At 33.8% G+C, this 27422-nt stretch overlaps 2 protein-coding genes across 2 annotated transcripts; one reads left to right on the top strand and one right to left on the bottom strand.

Moving 5' to 3' along the window:
* The first annotated feature begins 236 nt into the window (after positions 1 to 236).
* Positions 237 to 5351, top strand: LOC120780345 (extensin). The gene is made up of 3 exons (XM_040112640.1): positions 237 to 482; positions 2724 to 2971; positions 4621 to 5351. The coding sequence occupies exons 1-3, from the start codon at positions 471 to 473 to the stop codon at positions 5042 to 5044; spliced, it is 684 nt and encodes a 227-aa protein (XP_039968574.1). The 5' UTR covers positions 237 to 470; the 3' UTR covers positions 5045 to 5351.
* Positions 5352 to 14266: 8915 nt separating this feature from the next.
* LOC120782393 lies at positions 14267 to 20102 on the bottom strand. Its single transcript, XM_040114636.1, has 3 exons — positions 19839 to 20102; positions 15247 to 15483; positions 14267 to 15177 (listed from the first exon to the last, which is right to left on the bottom strand). The coding sequence occupies exons 1-3, from the start codon at positions 19854 to 19856 to the stop codon at positions 14359 to 14361; spliced, it is 1074 nt and encodes a 357-aa protein (XP_039970570.1). The 5' UTR covers positions 19857 to 20102; the 3' UTR covers positions 14267 to 14358.
* Between the last annotated feature and the right edge of the window lie 7320 nt (positions 20103 to 27422).

The raw sequence follows: 27422 nt of genomic DNA, 5'->3' as shown, positions 1-27422 counted from the left end.
ACACCCATGCATATACATACATATATACAGACATGTGCTGCTCACCGATTACTTGTGCTATTAACAATAATAGCAACAACAACGGCGACTGGCTTCAATCTGATTGACTTGTACTCCGCCAAGGTTCTGTGTTGGTATGCGGTGGCGCTGCGGTGCCGTGGCATGCAGCGGCGTGCTTTTGGGCGGCTATAAAAACTGTTGGCCAGGTTACGGTGAGAAGCAGTTCGTTTAAGAAGTTTGTCGCTGTCGGTTTTAAAGAAAAACCTCAATCCTAATTGAATTCAAGAGCAACTCTTGAAGTAAACAAAATCGCAAACCGCTCACGGTTCGGTACTGACGTGTGCGCGTTCACCCCGTTTTAACGGACAATCGTATAGGCTACACGAAATTCGTTTTCGAACTCACTCATATTAAAAAGCTACTATTTGGAGCTACAGCAGCAGTTTACATTGTCACTAACCTCAGCGAAAATGTTCCGTTTAGTAAGTTTTACTCAGAACTGAAATTTCGAAAAAATTCAGAAAATAATTTATAAAAAATAAATTTCATAAGCTGGAATTTAAAATAATAATTTAAAGAAAAATTAATTTCGAAGAATAATTTAAAATGGTGAGAGTTGTGTTTATATTGTAATGTGAAAAAAAATGACAAAAATTAACAATTTCCTCGTGGATCATAAAATAAATTTTAAAGAAATTTAAATTAATATTTCGAAATTGTAATTACTACTGTATATTGAGTGAAAAATAGTAAAAAAAATTATATTAATACAATTCAATGTGCAAATGTAATTTTAGAAATTAATAAAAAGATTTCTAAAATTATTAATATTTTTCATTTAATTCTGCTTCCCAAAAAAAGGCTTTTTAAGAAATATTAAATATTGCAATCAAACAAGTCTTAGAATATATGAAAGAATTTCTAATAAAATCTATTAACAAAAAATCACGTACGTATTAATTAATTCAATAAAGTTAACTGAAAAATTAAAAAATAATTAAATAATGAAATAATTTTCAATTATTTAAACAAATTAATATATTTTTTAATTAAACAAAATTATTACTTTAGTTAAAAAGTTTAATTTAAAAACTAATTAGCTTATTAAAAAATATATTCTTTTGACCAAATAATTTATTTTTAAATTCAACTATTTAACTAAAGAAATTAATTTTTTTTAATTAAAAAATAATAATAATTTAAAACTGTTTCATTATTTAATTATTTTTTTATTTTTAAGTTAACTTTCTTAAAATTAATTTATAGGTGATTTATTTTGAACAAATTATTTTGTAATTAATTAATTAATTTTTAGATTCAACTTTTTAGCTAAAGTAATTAATATTTTTTAGTTTTTTAATCTTGTATTCTAAAAAAATTAGTTAGTTGGCATTTGTGATTATAAGGAAAAAAAATATATTAAAAAACTAGCATTTTTAATTACTACAATTGATTAAATTAGTCAATAAAAGCCCAATAAAAAATTCACAATAAACAAAAAAACATATTTTTTACTTATTTCTTTTCTCTTGTACCATATTCACAAGTACCAAATCGAGTAATAATTTTTATAGAATGTGAGATTAAAAATTAAGTTATTATTTACTTAATTAAAATATTATTTTTTTAATTTCTTTATTTAATTTCTATTTTTAGAATTTTTAAATTAATTAGTTAATCAAAATTTAATTTTTAATAGAATGCAGGATTAAAAAGAAGTAATTTATTAATTTAATTAAAAAGTTAATTTTTTATTAATTTTATAATTTTGTTTATTTAATTTTTATATTTTGATTTTTTTTTAAATAATTAATTAAACAAAATTTAGTTTTTATAAAATGCAGTATTAAAAAAAAAGTAATTAATTGATTTAATTAAAAAGTTAACTTTTCATTAATTTTATAAATTTAGTTTATTTTATTCTTACATTTGAAATTTTTTTTATTAGATAATTAAACAAAATTTTTAAAAATTAACTCATTTAAAAAAAGTCCAAACTATATTTAATTAATTAAACTGTTATAATTAAATAAAAATAATATTATGGAATTAAATTTTATGAAAAGTAAGAATTTGAAACCAAAAAAATAATATGTTTACAAAATATTTTTATTTAGAAAACCGAAACATTAATTAATTAATTAGTAATTAATCAAACTCTTATAATTAAATAAATATAATGTTATACAATAAAATTTAACGAAAATTATGTTTTATTTAATTTTTATTACTTTTATTTTATTTACTTTTCTTATTTTAAGATAATTAAGTTTATTAAATGTATTTCCTTCTTTTTGTAAACATACTATATATAGTATAATTATTTTATGGACAATTGTATTATTGCTCAAGATTTTTTTTCCAACTTATCTGGAAAAACTCAAAATTAAATTTAACAATTTTTTCTGTGTTTTTTTTTGTGAAAAAACTAATTATTTAGCTGATATAAAATCTCACTTTAAAAGCTTTCAAAAATTAAGTTAAGTCGAGCAATATATCGAGCTTTATATGAATCAAATCGGAAGCTTAATTGTACTGCAAAATAAATCTAATTCATGTAGCTAGTTTTTACTAGAATTCTTTAACATAAACTAACTACGCCTCTCAGATTTTCTTTCATAAAAGTATTTTTTTATATAAATAACGTATATAATTTTCTGTGTTCCATTTAGTATTATAACAAAAAAAATATTAAATATTTCCGTTATACTTTTTTTCCGCAGTTCCTTTTAAGCACCTTAGTTGCCATTGCCGCGAGTCAGGGTTACAATCAAAATCCCAAGACAGCGGCTATTATTAGTGAACAACGTTACCTTGCCGGTGATGGCAAATTCGGTGCTGCCTATACACAAGAGGATGGCATTAATTTCAAGGAGGAAACCGATGCCGATGGTACACGTCACGGTAGCTACAGTTATGTAGATCCTACAGGCGAGCGTCGTACAATTTCCTACACTGCTGGCAAAAATGGGTGAGTAAAGCATGAAATGCAACAGAAAAAGTAGTAGAATTATAAAGAAGGGATTTTAGGCTTAAAAACAACACGTTAAGGTGCTACATGGGTTTCCTTGAGCAAAAAACAAATATCCGATCTGAATATATTAAGGAACTATAGCGTTGTTTGAACAGTAATCCATGCCAAATTTCATGAAAATATCTCATCAAATAAAAAAGTTATTCATACAAAGATTTTGTTTTGATCGGTCAGTTTCTATAGCCGTAGTATTAGCATAGCATTTCGATTACCGTGGTTTCTACCAATTATCAGTTTCTTGGCGAGAAGTGGTGAAGTTTATATACTTTATAAGACTCCAATATTTCCTTCTGTCTTTCGAAACATAATTTATGCGAGGTAACCTTTTCTCATTTCTAAATATGCCAGTAGAATGCCAAATCCAATATTTTGGTGCTCTCCGAGTAAATAGTTAGAGAGTAGCGTGAAGAGTAAAAATAGAGACAATTTTTATATCTGGCTAAACCAGAATGATTCCTTTTGTAAAACTTGTACTTGAACTTGTATCGAACTCGTGTCGATTATAATGAAAACCGATCAAATAATTGAGAGCTCTTATATTTCTTAAAAGTCTAGGCTAACCAGAAAGTTGATAAAGTGAAAGTTACTTTGTATTTGATAAGTTTCAAAGCTTGAGAAGTACGAAGCACAAAAAACCTGCTCGATGAAAGAAAGTCATGAATCAGCAGAATAATGTTTGAACACCTTCGAAACCTAGAGCTCTCAAGCGATTTGATATGAAAGTGAACAGCGCAAGAATATATTTTTTATGATACCCTAGATCACAGGTATATAAAACTTAAGGCAGTTTACATCTTACATAGTACGTTAGTGTCTAAAGAAATGAGTAAAAGAGATATCCCCAAAAAATTTTACCCAGATAAATTATAAACCTTAACTCTTTATTAAGAAAACTCGAAAGATACTATTCGTTAAACGTGCGTAGCAATCAGAACCCTACGGACCATACGGATCCTATCGTACTGCAATAACGATTAAATGTGAATATCTTTTGTGGTGTTGCAAACTGTTTTGATTTGTTGGTCGATTGAAACTGCGGTCAGTTGGGCAATTATTGAGCAAATGCGCGTGTAGCCATATTGCTAGCGATTAGGTACGACGAGTTAAAGCTGCCACCCAATACTCAAACCAGTATTATTGCAAAAAGGAAAGAGGTGTCTCACTGTAAGAAACCTGCATAAATAAATAATTGTTATCGTTGAGCTGCAGTAAATTGAATCAAGATTTTTTTTTTTTTGTTTTTGTAAGTTTAGTTGTTGGAGCGTTCAGCTATGACCGCTGAGCTAATTGGTTAACCACTCTAAATACAAACAGTTACAAATTTATAGAGACTTCAACAAAAGGTGCTGGTATATGCTTGCTTATGAATAGTTAAATGTAGCAATTTTAGATTTTTCTGTGTGAGCAAACAATCAATGTTAATTAGGCAACTAGCTTATAAAATTGTTACCGGCTTAGTAACTTAGCAAAGCAATTACAAATTCACATATGTGTTGGCAACAATTGCTTAATTAAATAATTATAATTATTAGAATTATAACAATTTGAAAAAACGTTTTTCTGAAATGATTTCCATTTATTTGCAGTTTCCAAGCCAGCGGTGATCACTTGCCCGTACCACCACCAGCTCCACCACAACCCGTGCCACAGCCAGGCTATGCACCACAGCCACAATACCAGCCACCAGCACAGTCGGGCGGTTACCGCAGCAACGACTACGATGACGGTTCGTACGATCCACGTTACAACGATCCCGGTTTCGGTCAGCAACAAGGTGGCTATCAGGCACCACAACCGCAATATCAGCCACCAGCACCCGCCTACAATCCACCACCACAACAGCCAGCCTATAATCCACCGGCGCCACAATACAACAGCTACCAAGCACAGCCACAACAACAACCCTACTATCAACAGACCACACCCAATCCACACCGCTTTGCACCACCCGGCAAATTGTCGCTGAATCGCACACCAGACGGCTTCAGCTACAGCTTCAACAAGGTCTAAGCGGCGATCTCTGTGCTTAGGTATGTGGGTGTTGGGGCGGTCAAGCATGGCAGAGGCGGGGGTAAACGCAGAAGGAAGAAATAAAAGAAAAAAATATGGATGTGAGCGTAAACACTAACTGAGCTACCTATAACTAAACGCTAAGTGCGCTGCGTCTGGCGTTGCAGCTGTGCGGCACAGCGCGCTAAGCTTGCATTTCTGTCTTCTCGAACTACTCGAACTACTAGCGATTTCTCATACAACTTATTCCTATCGTTTCGTTTCAAATTCTGCATGCTTTGGTTTGTTTCACTTTCATTTCATTTTGTTTGGGTTTTTCTTTATATATTTTTATTTTATTTTGTTTTTTTTTTGATCGCGATCAATTTTATTTTGCAATTATTTTAATATTCAATTATTTTCTTTGATTTCTATGTGTTCTTAGTTTCTTCTCATTTTTCTATAATTACATTTCACATTTCATACATTTCAATCTCTCAAACTTCTGTTTCCTTTACATGAACGTTCACTTTGTGATATCTAAAAAGTAATGGCATAAAATTGTTGCAACAATTCCTTCAGGTTACTCTTATATGTAATTTATTTGTGCTTCCTTTTTATTTGTGTAACTTTAGTTTTTTTATTTTTTTCTTGTTTTTTTGTAAAGCAATTGTGTCAAGTTTAAATAAAAATTGTTTTATTGTGAATATTAAAGAAAGCGTTTTATGATTTACTTGAAGAAATGTCGATCATTAGGAAAAACTATATATATATATAGGACTATGTTATATCTGATTTCCAATACTGGAGGTAAAATTATAAAGAAGCGAAACTATTTTTTCTAACTTTGCGGCTTTTTGCAGTCCGTTGGATTGTCATAGTAATTAAACTAGTTGTTTATATACATAACTAGACCCACAATAGACCATAAGTTGCAGTGGAAAGCCTCAATTTTTCTAGACCTAAGTAATGGAGGAAAAAATATTCGGAAATCTCATACCAAAACTTCTCAGCAGTGCATGCTCTACACTTACTGGATCTGATTATGACTAAATGTGTTTGAAAAATTGAGTAAAAGTACTACATTTGTTAAAGACACCAGTTCAAAAAAAAATAGTTTTGAGGTTAGTTTTGAAGTTTTGCACTTACGATTGGTACACGAACTTTATAAAGATTGTTACTAATATTGATATACCCTAGACAATACCCTATGATATACCCTTTACTATACCTTATACTTTATGTATATTGGTAATTATATACCTACATATGTATGTGTAATATACTTTTTTTGTTATATATATGGGATATTACCTTCTCAGCAGTGGGCTTGTATATCTTAAAGATAAATTTTCAAACTTAGCGAAGCAAAAATTAAAGAGGGAATATTTTTAGGTCCACAAGGGGCAACTGATAATGGATATATAATGGATGGCTTTGAAGAAAAACTTAATTATTATAAAATACTCACCTGGAAATGTATTGTTCAAAATATTCTAGAAAACCATACATCGGTAAATGCCAGAAACTTAATAAATAAACTTGTAATGTCATACTATAATAATGTTAAAAATACATATGCTGGACTGTCATCTGGATTTCTTTGCGGCAAATTTGAATGCTGTGAGTGGCAAAAAAGTCAAGTGGCTCCATTAGAAGATTTCCTTAATGCTATCAAGGGAAATGGAAAGCAGGAATGTTAGAAAATTGTTTTTGGAAGCTTGAAAAGACCTTACAGAATCAAATATTCACAAAAATCATATGTTCTTATATACGTATTAAGCAAAATTTTTTCTAAAAGTAGCTGATGTTTGTACGTTTTAGAAAATACATATCGTCACCTAAAATGCAAAATAATGTAAAATCACTTTGCATAAGTTTACAGGCAAAAGAAAAACGATATTTTAGAAACCACTCATATTGAAACAAAATTTGAGTATTGGTTATAAAGTGGTTATATATTGATTATAAAATGGTTATATATTGGTTATAATTTACAGCGGAAGCTGAAAAATTGACGATATATGTTTTATATTGTTTTTTCATTCATATATTATTCTTTAGTGGTTCATCCAAAATTCGATATAAGTTTTCATGTGACAAAACAAAAAAAAACTAAAATTTTGTTAACCAGTGCTAACGAATAACACTTACTTCAACTTTTCAAAGAATATTTCTTAAGTATTAAGAAAATCCAAAATATATCTATTTTTTTATTCTGAACCCAAAATTCTTAATATCCTTGATTTTCGCCAAATTTTATGATAATTATTCTTTTTTTTAGTTTCCGGACATTTTAAAAACGAACTTATATGTGACCTGGTCTAAGGAAAGGGGGCTTAGGTGTCAAAAAATCAATTTTCACTTTTTAGTTGATTCGGATGGAAGATGAGATGCTTTTTCTGTTTCCCCGAAAACTAGTTTTCGCACGTTAGCTCCCTTTTCGTAGACCAGGTCACATATACTGAAATTCAAAATTTATAATATTGTTTTATTAAAAGTTATAGAAAATTAAGTTAAATAAGAAAAAAAATTATTTCGAATTGGTAGCGAATTCTGTTAAATTTGAGTTAATATATTAAGAGCTTGGTTTCAAACATTAAAGAATTTTGTATTTAAATATATTTTTGAATACTGTTATGCAATTAAAAGACTCAAAAACGGCCTTTAATAATTTTTTTTTCAAAATAAATGAAAAAAAATAAAACACTAATGAAAAAATGTTGCTTTAAAGTTTGTTTATAAACATATGTATGTCTTTGAGAGGAATTTGTTCTTTTTAGCTCTTGATAGACAATTTTTTTTTTTTAATTTTTCTAATCAAATTTTTCAGTTCTGACAATTGTGCTAAAACGTTAATCAAGCACATATTTCAAGAAACTATTTCGTATTTCCAACTTTTCATGGCGACTACAGTTGCTGAAACTAATAAAATATGAATAAACGTTATAAACTATGCAAACATCTGTGCTTTCTAATTATTAAAAATATTTTTCTTTTAAGACTGAACTTGATTTTCTTTAAATAATGCAAAATTAAGTACTTTTGAAATAATATATATCTTTTTTCTTAATTCCATACAATTAGTTTTGAAATGTGCATGTAACTGGTAAAAATAATTACATATTACTTTTAAAATACGATACTTTATTTATGTAAATGCTGATACTAATTACGAAATGTGTCTCTGTGCGCTAATTATAATTACAAATATTGGTACTTATCAGCAAAAAGAACTTAGGAGCCTGCAAAGTGACTTGTAATAGCTTATGTATACTCGTATTAATTTACAGACTACGATGTGATACCAATTATAAATACATACATATATACAATATAAGTTTCTGAACAATACATACTTGATATCGCGATTTGCGTACATGTGAGAAAAAACATATATTTTTATATATATGTTATATACATGTACATTATATGCAGACTTTGAGCGTTTAAGCTACACAGACCACACCTACATGCATTTCATTGCAGCGAGTGAGCACAATGCGGAGTTAATCATGGCGAGAAACAGCTGTGCCGTGTACCAAATTTATTATGAAAACCATAAGGCAAACAACTAGTGCAAATAACAATATATACAAACACACATGTATATGCAATACTTATATATAACATATAATCTGGTATATACAAACAAACGTAGTACAAAAACGAACATTTTTTATATGTATGCCTGTATGCCTGTCTATGTTTTGTGCGCCGCGTGGGTTGAGCCGGAAAAGTTGCGATTTTGTCGACTTAAAAGCGTTTTGTGCAACTCAGATTTTTCACACACAACAAGCACATTCACCACACGAATTCCCAATATTTATTTTGTTGTTGCTATTGTATATATGTAGCTTTAACTTTAACGCTTTGTGTTCTTACAACATCGTGTGTATGCCAGTCACACCTGCTTTTTTTTGCTTTGGCGTGTAAATTCAATCAAAATTCCGAATAATTTTTTTTTTTTAATTTTAATTTGTTTTTCAATATTAGCCAATATGTTGTTAAGCCGTTGTTATGCAAGTATACGCTTAACTACTTATAAGAAATTAAATAAGTATGTACAAAGCACAGGAAATCTCACGCATATAATCTGCACTTGCCACTTGCATATATGTATACAAACAAACATATACATATATGTATATATATATATACACTGTCATATATACATACTTTATATAAATATATACTTGCATGCTTAACTATTTATTTATAAACATCCAACTGTGCTCATAAAAGCAATTGAGCATTATATTGCAAAATCCAATCGCCAATCACTGTGTTTAAGTTCTTTGCAAGTCGATTTCCTCCAGCGAATTCTTTCCTTTTTATTTAGCCGTACATACTAGTTGGTTGCTAATTTATGCCACTTGCTTGGCTAATAGCGATTGCTTGGCTATTGGCATATTTACTGTTTTATTATTATGTTGCACAGATACACACGCACATATGTTTATATTAGCAACACATAAGTAACTCTTGCATATATATGAGATATATACATATGTATATATGCATATAAATATATATATAAATTTACTATTCATACTACAGTATATAATTTTCCTACGTCAGCGTATATGAATGCAGTTGCTTTCAAGGTCACTACTTTTTACTGCCTTACAACTTTATCCGCCAAGCTTGGGCTGCTTGTTTTCCATTACATATTTGTTGTGATTTACTGCTTTGGATATGTCTGCGGCAACGCTTGAATACATTAATCATATTGGTAATTGTTATATTATATGTAGGCTTCTAAGTACTTTTTGTTATTGCACAGTATTACGTTTTAAGCAAACTACTTTACGGGCGGAGACAGACGTATGAAAGTACACATAACAGGTGATCCAAGTAGAGCTAAAAGTAGCCTTTCTTTGATAAATCCCATGTGAGTCGTGTCATGTGTTGTTTGGCATTTCATTATGGAAAGACTGACGCCTGAACAACGTTTACAAATCGTTGAACTTTATTACGAAAATGCACGTTCTGTAAAGAATGTGTTTCGCACGCTTCCCTCAACTTATGGTCAACATAATCGGCCTACTGAGCGTACTATTCGCAACACCATCAGCCATCTTGAGGCCCAGCATTCGTTATTCAATAAAATTCGACCGAAAAAAGCACGCCCAACACGCAGTGAAGAAAATATAGCAGCTGTAGCTGAGTGTGTACACGAAGACCATGGAGAGTCGATTCGTCATCATTCCCAGCAACTCGGATTGACGTATGGAACGAATTTTCGCATTTTACGTCGAGATCTTAAATTGAAAGCGTACAAAATACAGCTTGTGCAAGAACTGAAACCGCTCGGTCTTCCCAAGCGACATCAATTCGCTCTATAGGCTCTTGAAAAGTTCGAATGGATATGTAAACAGGTAAAATTTCCGGACTTGGGATGAAAAGCAACCTGAAGACATTCAAGAGCTGCCATTTCATCCAGGAAAAATAACGGTTTGGTGTGGTTTATGGTCCGGTAGAATGATCGGTCTATATTTCTTTAAAATAGATGCCGGTAAGAGCGTAATGTCATCAACCTGTCATCAAGACGGCGCCACTTCCCACCCATTGCATCAATCAATGGATTTTTTGAGAGAACACTTCAGTGAGCAGATAATATCACGTTTTGGACCGACCGATTGACCACCAAGATCGTGTGATATCACACCGTTACAGGTTTGTAAGGATATGTAAAACCTAAAGTCTATGCGGACAATCCCACTTTAATAAAGGCCCTGGAGCATAATATCATGCGTGTCATTCGTCAGTTACCAGTCAAAATGCTCGAACGAGTTATCGAAAATTCGACGCAATGCATGGACCATCTGAGCCGTAGCCGCGGCCAACATTTGAAAGAAATAATTTTCAAAAAATAAATGCCCAAGAATGTTCTTTCGAATAATAATAAACATTATCCATTAAATTTGAAGTTTCTGTGTTTCTTTTCTTTAAAAAAAAGTAGGGAACCTCGTAATGGATCGCCCTTTATATGTACATACATATGTATGTGTTTTGTGGTTAAAAAATATCAAGCATATTTATTGTGACTTATTATTGCCCAGTTAGTGACCACATCACTTAACTGCAATAGTATTTCTGCGAAGCAACAAGTTGGTTGAAAATGAATCCATGTCATGTCTAATATTCATACTCTAAACAGCATATATTGAGTTTGCCACGGAGTTAGTAATATCCAGAAAGAAACGTTGATTTAACCTACGCGAACTATTCCCTCAGTTTTTGAGATATTGATCTGAAAATTTGTCAGCATCTTTTTCTCCACAAGGCGCTGCTTATTTAACAGAATTACTGATATCGTACCATTATAGCATATACATAGCTTCAATCCAAACTAACTAGTCAAATCATGTCCTTGTATGGAAAACCTTTTTATTTGACGAGATATTCGGCATGAATTATTTTCTAAGTCAACGGTAACTCATAATAGTAGAATTGACATTTTTGAAATGAAAAAGCGGTAAGACATCAAACAAATATTTATCGTGTTAACCACAACCGCGACAAGTTACCGCGCTTCGTCAGCTGAATACAGAATGAAGCCGTTATAAAATTAAATTATAAAGATAAGACAAATCAGAGACTTACGTTATGCAAGAATATTTGAATAATGAATTGAGATGGATTTTGAAAAGTCAACTCACTCTTAAATTACATAATATAAAAGATGCTTAATACATAAAAAAAACCATCTGTGCCACCTCAGTCGGCTAATTTCTGCTAAACTGTAAATATTGACAAACTTTGTATAGCCATAGTTTTCAAAAACCAGAATTTGATAAAAAAAAAAATCGATCCAAATACATAGCTGCCATATATTAATACCCAAATACTGTAGTTTTCTAAAGGTCACTTTACACAAGAGATGAATTAGAAAATGCGCCATTTTGTAACTAAGTAAACATTGAAAATTTTTCGCCAAATCAAATACCGTTTGTTGTTTTAATAAAATTTATTTTTTATTTTACCGTTTTTAATTTATTTGATTTTTTTTCTTGCGTCACCAAGTACGCCTTTAAGAACTCTAATCGCATATCCCTTTACTTTGTCGATCATTTCGTGCGCTATAGCGATGATTTCAGCCCAAATAGTTGTCTTAAGCTCGTCAATGGCTTGAGAATTTCGGACGAATGCTTTACTTTTCCAATAACCCAATCAAAACATGTCAGCTAGAGTTCTTTTGTTGCAGTATTTAAGGAGTTTTATTCTCAGTGTGACACGACAGGCAGATTAATACACCAAAATTCATCCATTTTGATTTCTACCGACTAATTTAATTTTTTATTTTTTTAATTTTTATGTTTTTGAAAAATTATGACCCAATAGATTTTCAATAGATTTGCATTTCTCTAAGTGTTAACACAACTGAGCGACTATTTTTAATGTAAGGAGTACCTATTTTGACGCTCATGGCTGCTACTACAGCTGATACGAAGTTAATAACATAAAACTTCACCAACCACAGTAGATATCTCTGCGTTAGTTTTAGTATGGTACTTATAATAATAATAATAATTCGCAAAGATCAAAAAACAAAAAACTCATATATATATTAAAAATATACATATATATACTATATATATATATATAACATAATTCCACTCATTATACAATAGTTAATAATTTAAATTTAAAATGTAACGTGTTTAGATTTCGTTGCAGTTCCAGGAAAAACCACCCTGTGTTCATTTCTTTCAGATCAATCATAAAATGTAGCATGCCTTAAGGCGTATCATGCTGTGCTTACGAAACAACCTTCGCTTGTATGAGGAGCTGAGTTAATATCTCACCGCTGTTGTTAACGCTGTTTAAGCGAAAAACCAAAAAATGTCTGTAATTTCGTGGCTACCGAAAAAATTTGTATTCATTGCTGCACAGACTCAAAAGAAAAGTTAGAACCCTGTACGAACCTGCTTCGAAGAAGACACAGAGCTGACCACTGCTTTCTGGCTCCTACAAGGTGTGAACAATGTGCATCGATTACTTGAAGAAAAGGCCAGAGAGTTCTACTATGCCAAATTATTACGCTGATTAGACGCCAAAGTACCGAAAAAGAGCCCTCTTAAACGAAGAAAAAATTGCTTTTCCACCACCAAAATTCACTTAGACTCTTCCCATCGCTCCTGCCAAATTAGTGGATATAGGCTACGAACTTAGCTCCGTCTGACTTCCTTTAGTATCCAGTCTTGAAAAAGGCAGAAATTTGGGTAAAATGCGGAGATTATGGCCGCCACAGGGACCTACTTTTATTTATCATTTTTAAATACCTGAATTTTTTACCTGACGACGATTGTATGCGTTTACAGGATTACGATTTACGACCATGCACCTTGAATGTCCGGTCCCATAATTGGGAAGGTGCCACTGCCCAGCGGACTGATGTAGAGGCTGCCACCACCGCCGTCCAAGAAGTGAGATGGACGGGACAAAGACTGAGTCGAGTAGATCCTTGTGGCATTTACTACAGTGGCCGATGGATTGCCGGCCGAGCTATTCAAATACGGCAGCGAAAAACTGATAAGGAGCATGCTTCATTGTAGAATATGGTCGAACGAAAGCGTGCCCGACAATTGGAATTAAAGTCTACTCTGCACAATCCTTAAAAGGGTGGTCCCGCAATATGCGCCAACAACCGTGGGATAAGCCTCCTCAACATCGCATATTAAAAGATGAAATCCCACCGTCAACAAACTGATTGGAGCTTAACTGTGTTGCATGAGGCCTGGAAAATCAACAACTGACCAGATATTCACTATGCGACAAGTCTTTGAAAATACCCGTGAAAAGAAGATCTACACAAACCACGAAGAGGATTTCAAAGCTACTTTTGACAGCAAGAAAATGAGCTGCCTTTTTGCCGCTATGGCTGAATATTTTGGTATCCAAACGAGGTTTCAGACAAGACTACTCCCTATCGTGCGAGAAAAGCAGTGGTAGAGAAAGACCAAGTGATAAAGGACCTGGCTACACTTTGAATCTCCAATTGGCGACTCCGACTGGCGCGCTGTTGTAAACTCGACTAAACCCCGTAAGCGGTGTCTACGCCAATAGAGAAGAAAAAGTTGTTGTAATATTCAATTAAAGCGCATAGACTTACTAGAAAAAATTATATTTTTATTTACATGTTTATACATTGTTATGAAATATTATATAAAGTTATTAAAGGCAAAAAATTAATATCTTAAGCAAATAGATCATAAATACAAATTAAGTAATGTAATAACTAGAAAAATCGCAAAGCACCGTTAGGTGCACAAAACCTAAACCTAATATACACTTTTTAACGTAAAAACGTCCAATGGACCTCGGCATTCTCAAACATTGATGACAAGTGATGGGCGAAATCGCCGCTTACTCGTACCAACTACGGACAATGGTGGCTTCGGTGACTTGGGTGAACGCTTCAATTCGGCACCTTTTGGACGTCTTTGTACGCGATTCGACTTGAAAGTTAAATTGTCATCGAAAGTGGGACGATAAATTGGTGGAGGTTGTGGATCGATGGGCAATTCCTCAAATTCACCCTCATCATAATGGTGTTCGACATCTTTCGATTTCATCAAATGTTGAAATTTCGGATTATTAAGCAATTGCAGCTTAAGCGCTTCATCGAGTAGCTTTTGTTGATCTTCCAAATATTTTTCAATTTGCTTCTGTGATGCCACACCCTTGAAACGATCACGCAGCTGAGCTTTAGCTCTACTAGAACTTGATGGATGTACATTGTATTCATCCTGTTCGGGTTCGTACACATTGTAACTAAGACTGGGTGTCGGTGAGACGGAAGAGTGTGTAGGTTTCGGTGGGGATACCATATGGAAGGGATCCGGTTCATAGAATTGTGTATATTTGTGATGGTGAATGTGTTTCTTAGATGGCGGTAACTTTGTATCGTGTGCTTCGGTCGATAGATTTACATCCGCATAGGTCGTGCTTTTGTAATGATTGGGCAAATGTGTGCTGTATTTCGGGTGAGAAGAAGTGGTCTTTTTGGGCACAGTTATGGGGTGTTGTACGCGTATTTGTGTACCAATCGTATATTCGCGACTATCATTCTCCTTCGAGTTGAAGTTATGCGCTTCATTCGAGAATTCACTGGAACCATAGCGTTCACTGGAATTGTCTTCTTCCTCCTGTGAAATTGTAAAATAGAAACCCAGTTAACTCTTTATAATACAAAAGTCAAATTCGTTCTAACTTACCGAAGCTACATGACGATAAGAGATTTTCTTTGCATATTTCTTCGGTGATTCCTTGCGTTTGCTCTCTTCGGTATGCAGATCGCTAGCATACGAGAGTGGCATGAACTCATGACTGCCGGGATGTGAGGTGAAGTAGTGGGTGGGTGATGAGGAGATGGGACTGTAATAAGCGCGTCGATAAAACGAACTATGCGCTCGCACGCTAGTTCCCAGCCACAACAGGGTGAAATACAGCAGCTGCAACGACGAGAAAGTATAAAAGAGAAAAATAAATGTGCATTTAATAAATTCCACTGTCAATATACAATACAATAATTAACACTGAATGACAATCAGGTGCCAATCTGTAGATAGTCTCCTATTAGTTTTTGCAGGATATTCATAATAACATAATTCCGATTATTGTCTTTACTCGGCTTTGACTACATGTTTCTCTCTAATATTCATACATAAGTGTATTAATAGCTAAGTCATTATGTAGCGAGTTCAATAGATGACCTTGCAACTCATTAAATCACTGTCAATGTCTTCGCCGCTCTTTCAAACTTAATGAAAAAATGTATTTAACGCTCACCTGTTTCCTCAGTTTTTATAGTCAAGCTTATTTTGAATTAACGCCTAATAATACATACTAGTTTTAGCGCTTTTTGTATTACTAAGATTTATATGTATATTTATTTGTTGTTTAGTTTTTCATTATTATTCAAAATACTTTTTTGATATTCAAATAGTATGAGGCCGCAACCACTGCAAGTGTTAAAAGTACAGAATTAAGCTTAAGTAAAGCGAAGTATTATCCGATGAAAATCGAGTGAAGACAATATAAGAAACTTAACCTATCTTGATACCTTTCTGGTTCCCTAGAGTATTAAATATATTTACCCACTCCTCTTATGATATTCAGTTAAGTAGAATATAGGTTAGTAATTAGAAGTTGCTTTTGGCTGAACTCCAAATTTTGCCACTCTTACTTTACCAGTATGCCCTCAATTTACCGCTTGTTGGCTTAACAAGCTGGGCTGGTGGTTGCGGGATTCTGACACCTTATCAGAAATGATTGACGGAAATAGCAACGATACAACCTAGGGACCATTAAAGGCGACTACCTTTCTGGGGGATGGCTCTGAGTGGGCACCCTTTTTACATGTACAAAAATAACAAAAACACAAACTTTGACGAAAACGTTGCAGCAACAAGATCGAGACCCCAGTAGGATTCTCTTCATCAGGCCATTCAACGAGCAATAGGCTGAAGGAAGTCGGTAGAAAACCGCCGGCAAGTAATGGAGGTAGAGTTTTCATACGTGGCAGAATCGCCAGCACTAGCAAAAGAATATCTGTTAAAATTATTAAAGGCTCTACAGGGGGCAGAAGCCCCCCTAACTAAATCATGGAACGCTACGGTGATAAGCATGCTGGTCAGGTATGGAAGATAGTGGCGGCGCCTTTCTCCGCAGTCTTCCTAAAAGTGGTAAAATGAAACCATGGACCACCTCAAAAAGGTGAGAGTGCCTTATGTCACCATAGGCTTCACAAGTTCATCAGATATGCCGATGAATGATCGGCTTTCCTATATAAGAAGGCAGTCTCTCGAGAGGGAGAGGTATGGAGTAAAGCCAGATTAGTGGCTTTGGACAAAGCGAACCTTCCATTTCGTTTCTTAATAACTTGAACTATGGCTAAATGAGCCTAACCCATTTCAACACACCACCACATTGCACCACTATAATACACCACACTACGCAGCACAACACTGTTACATTCCAACCCATCAAACTAGACTCACAAGAACGCCACTCGCGAGAAAACGACACACTAATACTGATACAAATATACCACCCACGATGGCGCCACGCTTGAGGACACCACACCTATTCACACCTGCCTACGCCGCCCATCAATAAAAAGCAACGTCCTCACGTTTTGACTGCTTTTATTCAAAATTGGTTAACTACTTTTCGCACGATTCGTTCCACGCCGTGCCGCATGTGGATACTTATTTTTAATAATTGAAACTAGTTTCTTTTGAACGTGAATAATTATTGTAATAACTTTTAATAAAGTGGAAATTTACCGGAAAATACTATTTGCGAGTGTGTGAGTGAACTGTGGAAAGTAATAATCAGTGGTAAGTAAATTGGTACATTCAAACTATTTTTCTTATTCATATCGAGCCAAACGTGCTATAAATGTATTATTGAAAAGTGTGTTGCTGCAGAAAATCTTTTAAAAAAGTTTTAAAAGAATTTAATTAAATATTTAATTTCATAATAAATAATATTTTGTTAATACAATTTTTTTAAATTTCTTTTCACCGATGCTCGGTTTTGATTTAAAAATATTAAAATTCACATTGAAAACTTAAATAAAAAAAATTTATTTTATTAAAAAAATCAGTTTTTATTAAAAAGTTTCAATTCAAACAAACAAATTAAATAAGAAATTAATTGAAATTTTTTTTATTACAAATATTAAAACTAATATAAAAAAGAAATTAAATAAAAAAAGGTTATTTTCATAAAAATATTTAGTTTTTATTAAAAAAATTAAACAAAAACTATCTGAAAATTACTTTTTATAATAATAAAAATATTAATCCACAAAAAATAATGAAATAAACAATTAAAATTTTAGTATAAAAAAAACTAACTTTTTTTTATTTTTCCTAAAATTTTTACCAAATACTACATTGTTTTTTTTTTGTTATTTTTTTATTGAAATTACATTTTATACTATTTTATTCTACTATTTTTTCGATACACGGTTTTGATTTACAAATATTGCAATAAAGTTTAAAAATAAAAATAAACAAAAAAGTTTATTTTAATCAAACAAACTGAATAACAAATTTTGTAATTGAAAATATTTTTTTATAATAATAAGAGATATTAATTTAATAAAAATAATTAGATAAACAATTAAAATTTTCGTATGAAAAAGTAAATTTTTTATGTTTGTTAAAATCTTTATTATGAAAATTTAATTTTTTTTTTATTTTCTTGTTGAAATAATTTTTTTTTAATTTAATTTTTAATTTGATATTAATTTTTGTTATGGATTGCAATTTTTTAAAATAACAAGGCCGAGTATCGTGAACAATTTCTATGATAAATATGCGCATATTAAGGTTGTCTGGAAATTTTTTGGGATTTTTTATGTAATATTATTTAACAAAAAAGAAATTTATATAGCTAAAAGCACCCAAGGTACTTTTATTAAAATTCATCTTACTGTTTAAAAATTGCCCCTTCATGCAAAGATAAATACAAAAAATTTTATTTAATTTGAGCTTGTCGTCAACTATTCCTTACGGTTGAAAACAAGCCATTTTAACTTCGGGGTCAAGCCACGTCAAGTCCATGAAAATTTCGAAAAATCTCCGATTTTGAAAATTATCAGTTTATTAAGAAGGGGATCAGACACACAGCACAGCAAAAATATTTTTTCATGGTCTTTTTTATAAATAATATTTTACATAATTTTTTGTTAAACAATTTAAATTTTTTACGTGTTCTTCACGCTAAAAAAAAACTGAAAAGTATGTGACAGAACGCGGAAAATATCCACAAAAACCCAATTTGTTCTTAAAAAGTACTGGAATCGTGAAAATATGTTGATAAATAAAAAAGCATGTATGTAATTAACGTTTTTTTTAATTTTCCCCATGTTTTTTTACATAAATTTTGTCTTAACATTGTCAATAAATTAGAATTAATTATTAGTGACGATAGCCAGGCGTTTTGTAAACATTAAAAAAAAATTCAAATCGGTTGAGTAGTTCGACCGGAATCATGTCCGCCAGTTTAAAAAAGGGTGTTTTGACAAAAACGCGTTTAAAGTTTGAGGTACTGGTGTGTACCTTACTAGGTGTGCACTCCGAGCGCTCCGAAAGTCGAACGGTATTAGTATTTTTGGGCCTTTTTCGAAACCTTCCAATGGTAAAGTGGATTTCTCCATTATTTCTAAGGATATAAGGGAACAGAAAATGCAAAAACAAAACCAAAATTTTTTTTTTTTTAAGATTACCCCACTACCCCCTTAACGGCCAGTTATTTTATAAAAAAAAATTATAAATATAATAATAAGAAGAGGAATGCCCAAAAATTAAGATATTCTATTCAACTATGGTATAATGCTCTATTTTATATTCTTCCGCAATTCTATATGCAAATCCAGAATTTCTTTTTGGGGAGACGAGCGGTGGTTTTCTTATATTTCCAACCCTAATGTCTCTGGCTAGTTATAAATTATCCATGCCCGTCTCCAAATGTTGCGCCTTGCAAAAATGTGACGCAACAAATCGCGTTGTGGGTAACTGTGCAAATTTTCGTAAGCATAGTTACCCACATCGATATACGCAGATATTTTGAAAGTGGACATTCCAGTAATTCGGTAAACATAGTGAAACAGTGCAAGGCGCGATCTATCGAAACCGCTTTAATTAAAGCATTCGTTTACTTATTTAGGTTACACGCATATCCATTTTTATATACATATATTGACTTATGATTTATTCACTCAGTTGTGCCATTTCGATAGCTGTTGCTACTAAAGCCTGCATATCTGTAGACACATGTCTGTATATTTACTTACATTCCAAAACCTCTTCATGTCCACGCTCGTTTACAAAATTCACAATCACCAAAACACCTTCAACGGCACGCAAAACTCAAATCGCTTGAATCGCTTGAATCACTCAATTCAATGAACAAACGAAATTTGGCATTAATTTCGACGCGATAAATTATATGAATAGTTTAGTAAGCGTACACAAAACAAACACAAAAGGCGCGAGCCGACACGAAGCGCAACTCATTAACAGTAAACAAATGCCACAACTTAGCCACAAAGCGCGCCAACTACAATACTCAAATGCCACGTAACTAACGATTTACGCGCCAACGTTGTCTCTATGAAACTGAAAGTTTTCCCAATGAGCGCATTGGTTTTATGCAGCTTCCTAATGCCAAAAGCTAGGCGCGCTGCCGCCACAGACCACACCGCGCCGCCCCATGATGCGCCTCAGCAACGCTCGCTTCGCCTAGTCTAAGTGATGGTCGCGCTGCTGCCGTTGCTGGTGGCTTCACGATGGTTCGCCTGGGCTGGTGGCTCTGGCACTAGTTCAGGCAGCATTCGTTGGCCATTTCGATCGCTATCTGCAAAGCAAAAAGTTAAATGTGTTGCCGGTAGTTATTCGCCGCCCCTCCCACCACCTGCATGGTGGCAAAAGCGGCAGCTGTGCAACAAGTGGCGCTAGCATTTGCATTTCCCGAGCCATTACGCGGCCAATTGGAAAAAAAGAAAAACACTGAGATGGGGCTCCGCGGCATATTGTGTTAAGTGGTTGAAACAGCATAAGTACTTACCGATATTTTCTTATTATCATTTCGTACAGCGTGTGCTTAGTTGCATTTCTTTTGGTTTGCAATTCATGAGCGCGGTTCAACCGCGGCCAAGGTAATTAGTTTGTATGCCAGTTTCGCTTAATGCTTGCAAATGTTTTGTTTGCATACGAATCACACTTTTCTTTTGCTTTCCTTTTATTATTGTGTAAACTTGCCGAACTAAATTACTCAGTCGTTACATTAAATGGGTTTATTGCACCCATTCAGCATTGAACTTGACTGCTTTTAAGCCAATAAATAATAAAGAGAATCCCGGCAGTTAAATGATGAGTTTAATGTGTTTATACCTATTAAAGAAGACCACCCACACAAGCGCGATACATTTCCTGAAGGGTTACATAAACGACATGAGAACGAAAGAAATTAGTTGCTGACAATTCAAGTTTCTTGATTTCCGCGTAGATTCAAGTTTATGGCATTCATTTAATTATAACACACATTTAATTATAACACACAGAAACTTCATACTTAATGGGGAATTTTTATTATCGTTTGGAAAAGTATTGTTTGGATTTTTGTTTTTAAGACTATCTCTTTTAAATGTTTTCCGCGGCTCCGTCTCAGATAATCCATCTGTTAAGTCCAATTTTCGATGACTCGTTCGAGCATCTCAAACGGTAACTCGCGAATGACACTCGTGATGTTTTGCTGCAAGGCCTGAATCGAAGCGAATTGTCCGTATAGACATTAAACTTTATATATCCCACAGAAAGGTTGCCAATTGACCTGCCTAAAACGTGAAATTATCAGCTCACCGAAGTATTCTCTCAATAAATCCATTGATCAATACGATGTGACGGAAGTGGCGCCGTCTTGTTGAAACCAAATGTCGCTGAGAAGACGAGCTTACATTTCAGACATCAAATAGTTGGTTATCATGGGGCGATAACGGTCGCTATTGAGGGTTACGTTCTCACCGGCATCATTTTTGTAGAAATATGGACCGATAATTCTACCGGCCCACAAACCACACCAAACCGTTGTTTTTTTCTGGAAGAAATGGCAGCTTTTGAATCGGATTTTCTTTGAACTTTTCAAGAGCCAATAGAGTGAAGCGATGTCGCTTTGGAGGGTCGAGTGGCTTTAGTTCTTGCACTAGTTGTATTTTGTACGCTTTTAACTTAAGATCTCCACGTAAAATGCGCCAAGTCGTTCCATACTTTAGTCCGAGTTGTGCCGAATATTATGGCTATGCGAAAACTGATATTATAATATCGCTGTGTTATTCATACTATAAGACATGATGAAACGTAATTTTTGTAACAAACTCACGTTTAAGCTACTTCATGGTAACGTTTGACGCTGTTAAAACCGCAGTCCAAAAAAAAGTTTGCTTCGTTTCGTGACCATGGATCTACTGTTAAACTCCAGAGATCAAGAAACAATCGAAACAGAGTACTCTGCCGGTAAGCCTGTCCCAAGAACGCAGAAGCCAATTAACTGTTTCCAATTTGTTTATTCGCAATATTTTTTTAAATTCCAAGAAATGTCCATCAGCTGTAGATGTTTCTTGGGTGCAAGTAGTAAATATTCCTTAAATTAATGCTTCGGGGAATCCAAACCATTAACTTTTCCCTTCAAATCTATAAATTCTACCGCAGTGTGCGAAGTTAGAGTTATACCTTGTCCGAGTTTACACCCTAAAATATTATAAGGTAGATCCAAAATCTGTTTATATTTAAAACGGTATTGCGCCGGGAAGACACAGCAAGGTAGCTGAAGAGGTTACAAAATATAAAAGCTGTCAATGAGAATAAAATATCTAGTTGGCATAATATGGACTACTCGTCTAACCTTCAGAGAATGAAGGTTTTTAATTCTAGCTTGAAAATGATTAAATTAATTTGAAAATTGAAGCAGAAGTGGGAGTATACGATTCAATTGAGCACAGCAAATTACTGGACCTTTATAAGTCTGTGTGAAGGAGGTTAGGGCACAATCTACTACCTACCTATCTGTTGCACAAGATCGAGAGGTAGAGTTATAAAACTCGATTGTCAACAACTAACGGGCGGACTCTCCTACAAATTCGCCAGAAAGTGAAAAAGGGATCGAAACCCCAAACAAATATTACTTCAGAAACTAGGCTTAAAATTATTTTTGTTATAAATCCTGAGTACTTGTTTAGATTTCTTCAAATTTCCAAAAATAGAAAAAAATATCTGAAATTAAATTGTAGCTGGCAACAGGTTCACATTGATGTACCATAAAATGTCCGCTAATCAAGGACTAAAATCAGCAACAGGTTTGCAACAAACCACCCATAAAGGGACCACTAATAATACGAAGGTATGCCAAATATTCGCACATTCTTTTTGCAAATGTTTTCCCCAATTAATTCAATTAGTTGACACCTCCAAAAATACATTTTCCACTTTTTAGCCTAAACGATTTTGAAGTGCTTTTTATTTATTACTGAAAATTCCTGCATTGGGAACTACCTGTTTAACTTGTTAAAGTCTGCGTCGTTATTTTCAAATTGCTAGGTTATGTTGCATATCTATCATTATATGAGTTTATTAAAACTGACAAATCCGATTTGGCAACAAAGTGGCGCGAACCAGCAACAAACGGGTTAAATAAGAAAATAAGAAATCAGCCGAAAATGACTAAATAATACAACATAATACGACTGTGTCTCTGTCTCATACTTTTATTTACCCACAACCAATTGCTTTCGTTTTTTTTGAAGTTCAGGTTCAAATGCAGGAAACGTGCGCGTGCAACTAAGCCACATACACCGCAAGCAGGCGCGGCAACATTGCAATCACTTTTGCTTTATGCAGTCAATCGGATTGCCATAAGGAGTTAGCATGTGGCATGTTGCACGTTGCAAGCTGTATGAAGGTGCACACTTACATATGTATAAACCGCATGCCGCAAGTCGCGCAGCTCATGCACTACTTTCTAAGGCCGCAACCGCTTGCCTTGGCATTGACGTACGTCGCAGCCAGTAGCAAGCCACGAGCCAGCAGAAAGCAGCAAGCAGCTGTTGCCCATTCGTTGGCGTTACAGGATGTGCTACGCGCAAATGCGGAACAATTTTCTTGTAACTGACTGGCTTGCTTTGCACTCGTTTGGCAATTTATTTATTATGTCTGTATGCGTTGGCAAGCGGCTAGCAACAACAGGTCGCCTGCTTGGCAAGTTGCACGTTGCAAGTGGCAAGTGGCAGCTATTTTCCTTCATTGCTGCCGGTGTTTTTGTAATTGATTATTTCTTGTTGTCGTTTTTCTTCGTCTTACCGTCGTTGCTTTTATTTCGTACGCGCGCAATAACTGTTACGTAACCATTTCTTTTGCTGCTTGCTTGTGCGGCCACGTTGGACTTGAATTTTTCAAATTGCTCAATAGTTGTCGCGCGCACGTACATACATATAATCGCGCATGCGCACATTTCCTCGGCACATCCTGTCTGTCGGGTGAGCTGTGCGGCGGGTTCGCGTTTTATGCTTCGCATGTTGCATTCGTTATGCATTCATTTATGTATATCTTTGGCACGCATAAATGCAATTGCAATGCCTAAATAATATGAAAAACCAATTGCTTTAATTACCGTCAAAGTAGCCGGCGGGAATATCCGATTTTGGGGGAGCTCCTTTAAACTAATAGATGTGTCGGTAATACAGGTGAGATTTGTATTTAATTGCGTAATAGCAGCAGTTGTTGAAAGCGAAGTCACATGGTTGCATATTTATGCCATAAAAGCGCTCGTGCTTGTCGTAATTTGATAGCCAAAATCGACAGGCTACTTGCTATTTGAATTTACTCACTTTTCTCCAGAGTCTTCATCCTTATGCAATAAAATCAAGCTTAGCAGCTGAGTATTACACGGATTAGCTTATAGTAGATAAAGCTTTTACAGTTAAATGTGCGAAATTGCATTGACAGTGGAGCAACAATGTCAGAGTATTTGCCAAGACTTTCTCCGAAATCGTAGGAGGGTCAAAGTTCATCAAAGAAAGGTTTTGCACTACAAAGCGTTATTGGTTTGGTTTTATGGGAACCAGATTTCATTGATATTCTGTCTGAACAGCCGAAGTCAAACATGCAAATTCATTAGTCTTGTATATTCAAAACTTCACTCAAATCAGATGACGAACTAGAAAACAAATTTGCCTCTATTTTCCAAGCACGTCTTTTAACATGGAGTTCTATAACAGTCGTCTTGGATACACCATTTTTCGCTAGCTATATTTGAGAGCTGCTCTGTAGTCAAGACTTTTACATCTAAAGGCAACAACAAAGTTAATGAGTATAATTCGTTACAAGGCATTCGTTTTATAGTTTTGGACCGTAAGTGCTGCCAGTCTGGTTGAACAATTCGTGCCTACAACTATATTAGCCTTCTCAATTTTCAACATTGTATTCCTCTACAGAGATGCGCAGCAGCAGGCTGACAAGAAGAATTCCTATCAAAGGGTCAAGTTAAGATTACGACAGAAAGTTGATCCTAGAAGGGACCACCCTTTAAAGGCTTACATAGAACGCCGGTTCATTTAGGTACATAATACTTCTATGAAATTGTTTATAAAGATTCTCAAACAAAGCTTTTCGACCTCAATCTTGTAAATGGTAACAATGGAAGTGAAGTAGCCTGGATGTTCCACAGGACCTTTTTTCGTACAACTTTTTCAAATTTTTTTAGCCTTACCGATGGGATCAAGTTGAACTTTGCTAAGGACAAGTAGTTCAGTATATGTTCTGCATTCTACTCTAGGCCAAAAGTATCTCGCAGTTGCCCAGATGTTGGTCATTGATAAAGGTCTGCTAAGCGCCACGAGGTCCATAGATCCAGTGATAGAACGCAACCTAGATCCAACTCGTTCCCACTCCAATGTGAGCCCCCTCAGCAGCTTTAAAGTTACCAGTGATTCCGTTTTTTTTTTTAGTGAGGACAGATGCTCCTTGATCAACTATGAGTCCACAGTTAGCGAACTCAAAGGTAGTATTGCCGCTCTACTGTCGGAGTGAATGTTCACCTTCCAGAAAAAGACAGCACTTGGAAGCAAAATATCAACTCCTACCTTAATAGCAGCCACTTCCTACTGAAAATCATTACAACCTAAATTTAAGATTTACCGGGAGCTCCTTGCACAAAACTCTCCCTTCAACTTACTCTCTTACCTTCAACCGATCCATGAAAAATCTCACTACAGCTCTTTTCCAGCGACTACTCCCCATCCACCTGTCCTTCGTCGGTATGTGAACGGAGAAAAAGCCACCACGAAAAGTCTCTGCGACACCGTGGTCCAAGTTTTTAAGGATTCAGCTGCTTAACATAAAACTCTACTCACAAAAACTAAGAATTTATTTTGAAATTATAGAGACACACTAATGATTGAACAATTTTTTTTTTTCATTCTTGAAAATTTAAGCACCACGGCTGACTGTTTTAGCCGCGATACACTATAAAATAGCCATATATGTATGTATTTATGAATTTCAAATTTTCTTACTCAACCGACATACAAGAGAATACTTGAGAGTTCTTCATAAACAGAAAATAATAAACTCGAGTTTATGTACTTTCTAAACAACTAAAACCAATTTTTTTAGTTGGGTTAACATTTTTTTATTATATTTTATTTTTCAAAACATTGTTAATTGAAAGTTTTTTTTTATTATACAAACTATGTAAATAAATTTCCTTCACTACAACAAAAGTAATTCTAATATTTACGATACTAGTTAGTACGTGTATATCCATTATATTATATATTAATATGACATAATTTATTACAAATAAATTCATATATATATTCAAACTACAAACCGAACTATTTATTTTTAGAAAAACTGTTTTAAATACCCATAAGTTTGCAACATCATTAATTTCAATAATTTTTCACTGATACATAAATATCTATATATATTTATCATGGCATTGAAAGACGGCTGAAATGTAGTTAAGGGAAAATTAGTTATTGTATTGTATTAGCTTTTTAGAACGGGAGTGAAGCCTTTGGAAAATTGTAAAAAGTGAAAAAATAATAATGGTAGTATGAAACTGATAAGAGAAGGTAGAGAATATAGCAAAAATTGAAAAAAAAAAATCATTTACAGGCGATCAGAGGCTGGGAAGTGTATGAAAGCGGAGTTTTAAGGGTTATCTCGATTTCCGAAAAAACTAATAGTCATATGAATAAAAGTTAAAATTTCAAGAAGAAAAAAATGTTTTGTAAAATAAAAATAAAAAAACCAAAAACTTGGTAATTTCAACATAAAATTTGGAGGTTATGTGAGATAAATGCTTACACAAGGTTTACACAAGGTGTAGATCTTTTTATTATCTAGAATTTTGGCTTTCAACTCTACTATGCCATAGGACTTTTAGGGTTCGTGGAATTCGGGAAAATCCGTTTATTACTTATCAAACTCAAGCACCCAACAACCTTCAACTTCGTGACCACAGATCGCCCGAAAATTCTTTACCTTCTCCAATGAGTTTCCAAAAGTGATTGATTTTTTTATTGGAATTAAGAGGTTACATGGGTTTACGGCTTTCAAAAAATCGATTTTTTATTGTCTTATTAAATTCTGTAACAACTCTGAGTAGTATTTTCGGAGATATGGCTTTGAGAACTTGTGCGCTCGAGGCTAGCCAAACTAAGTGCGCCGTCTTTAAAGACGTTTTTCTCGAAAATGTGTTTTTGTTGGCAAGATTTCTCGAGAACTACTCAACCGATCTTCATTAAATTTTATACAGGTCTTTGAGATACAATCCTTAAAGATTTGGACGGAGGATTTTTTTTCGATTACCACTATTTGAA

This window comes from Bactrocera tryoni, chromosome 1, assembly GCF_016617805.1.
Source record: "Bactrocera tryoni isolate S06 chromosome 1, CSIRO_BtryS06_freeze2, whole genome shotgun sequence".
In the NCBI taxonomy this organism is placed as follows: Eukaryota; Metazoa; Arthropoda; class Insecta; order Diptera; family Tephritidae; genus Bactrocera; species Bactrocera tryoni.
Note: the sequence above shows the minus strand (reverse complement) of the source record. Positions and strands in the feature narration are given on the sequence as shown.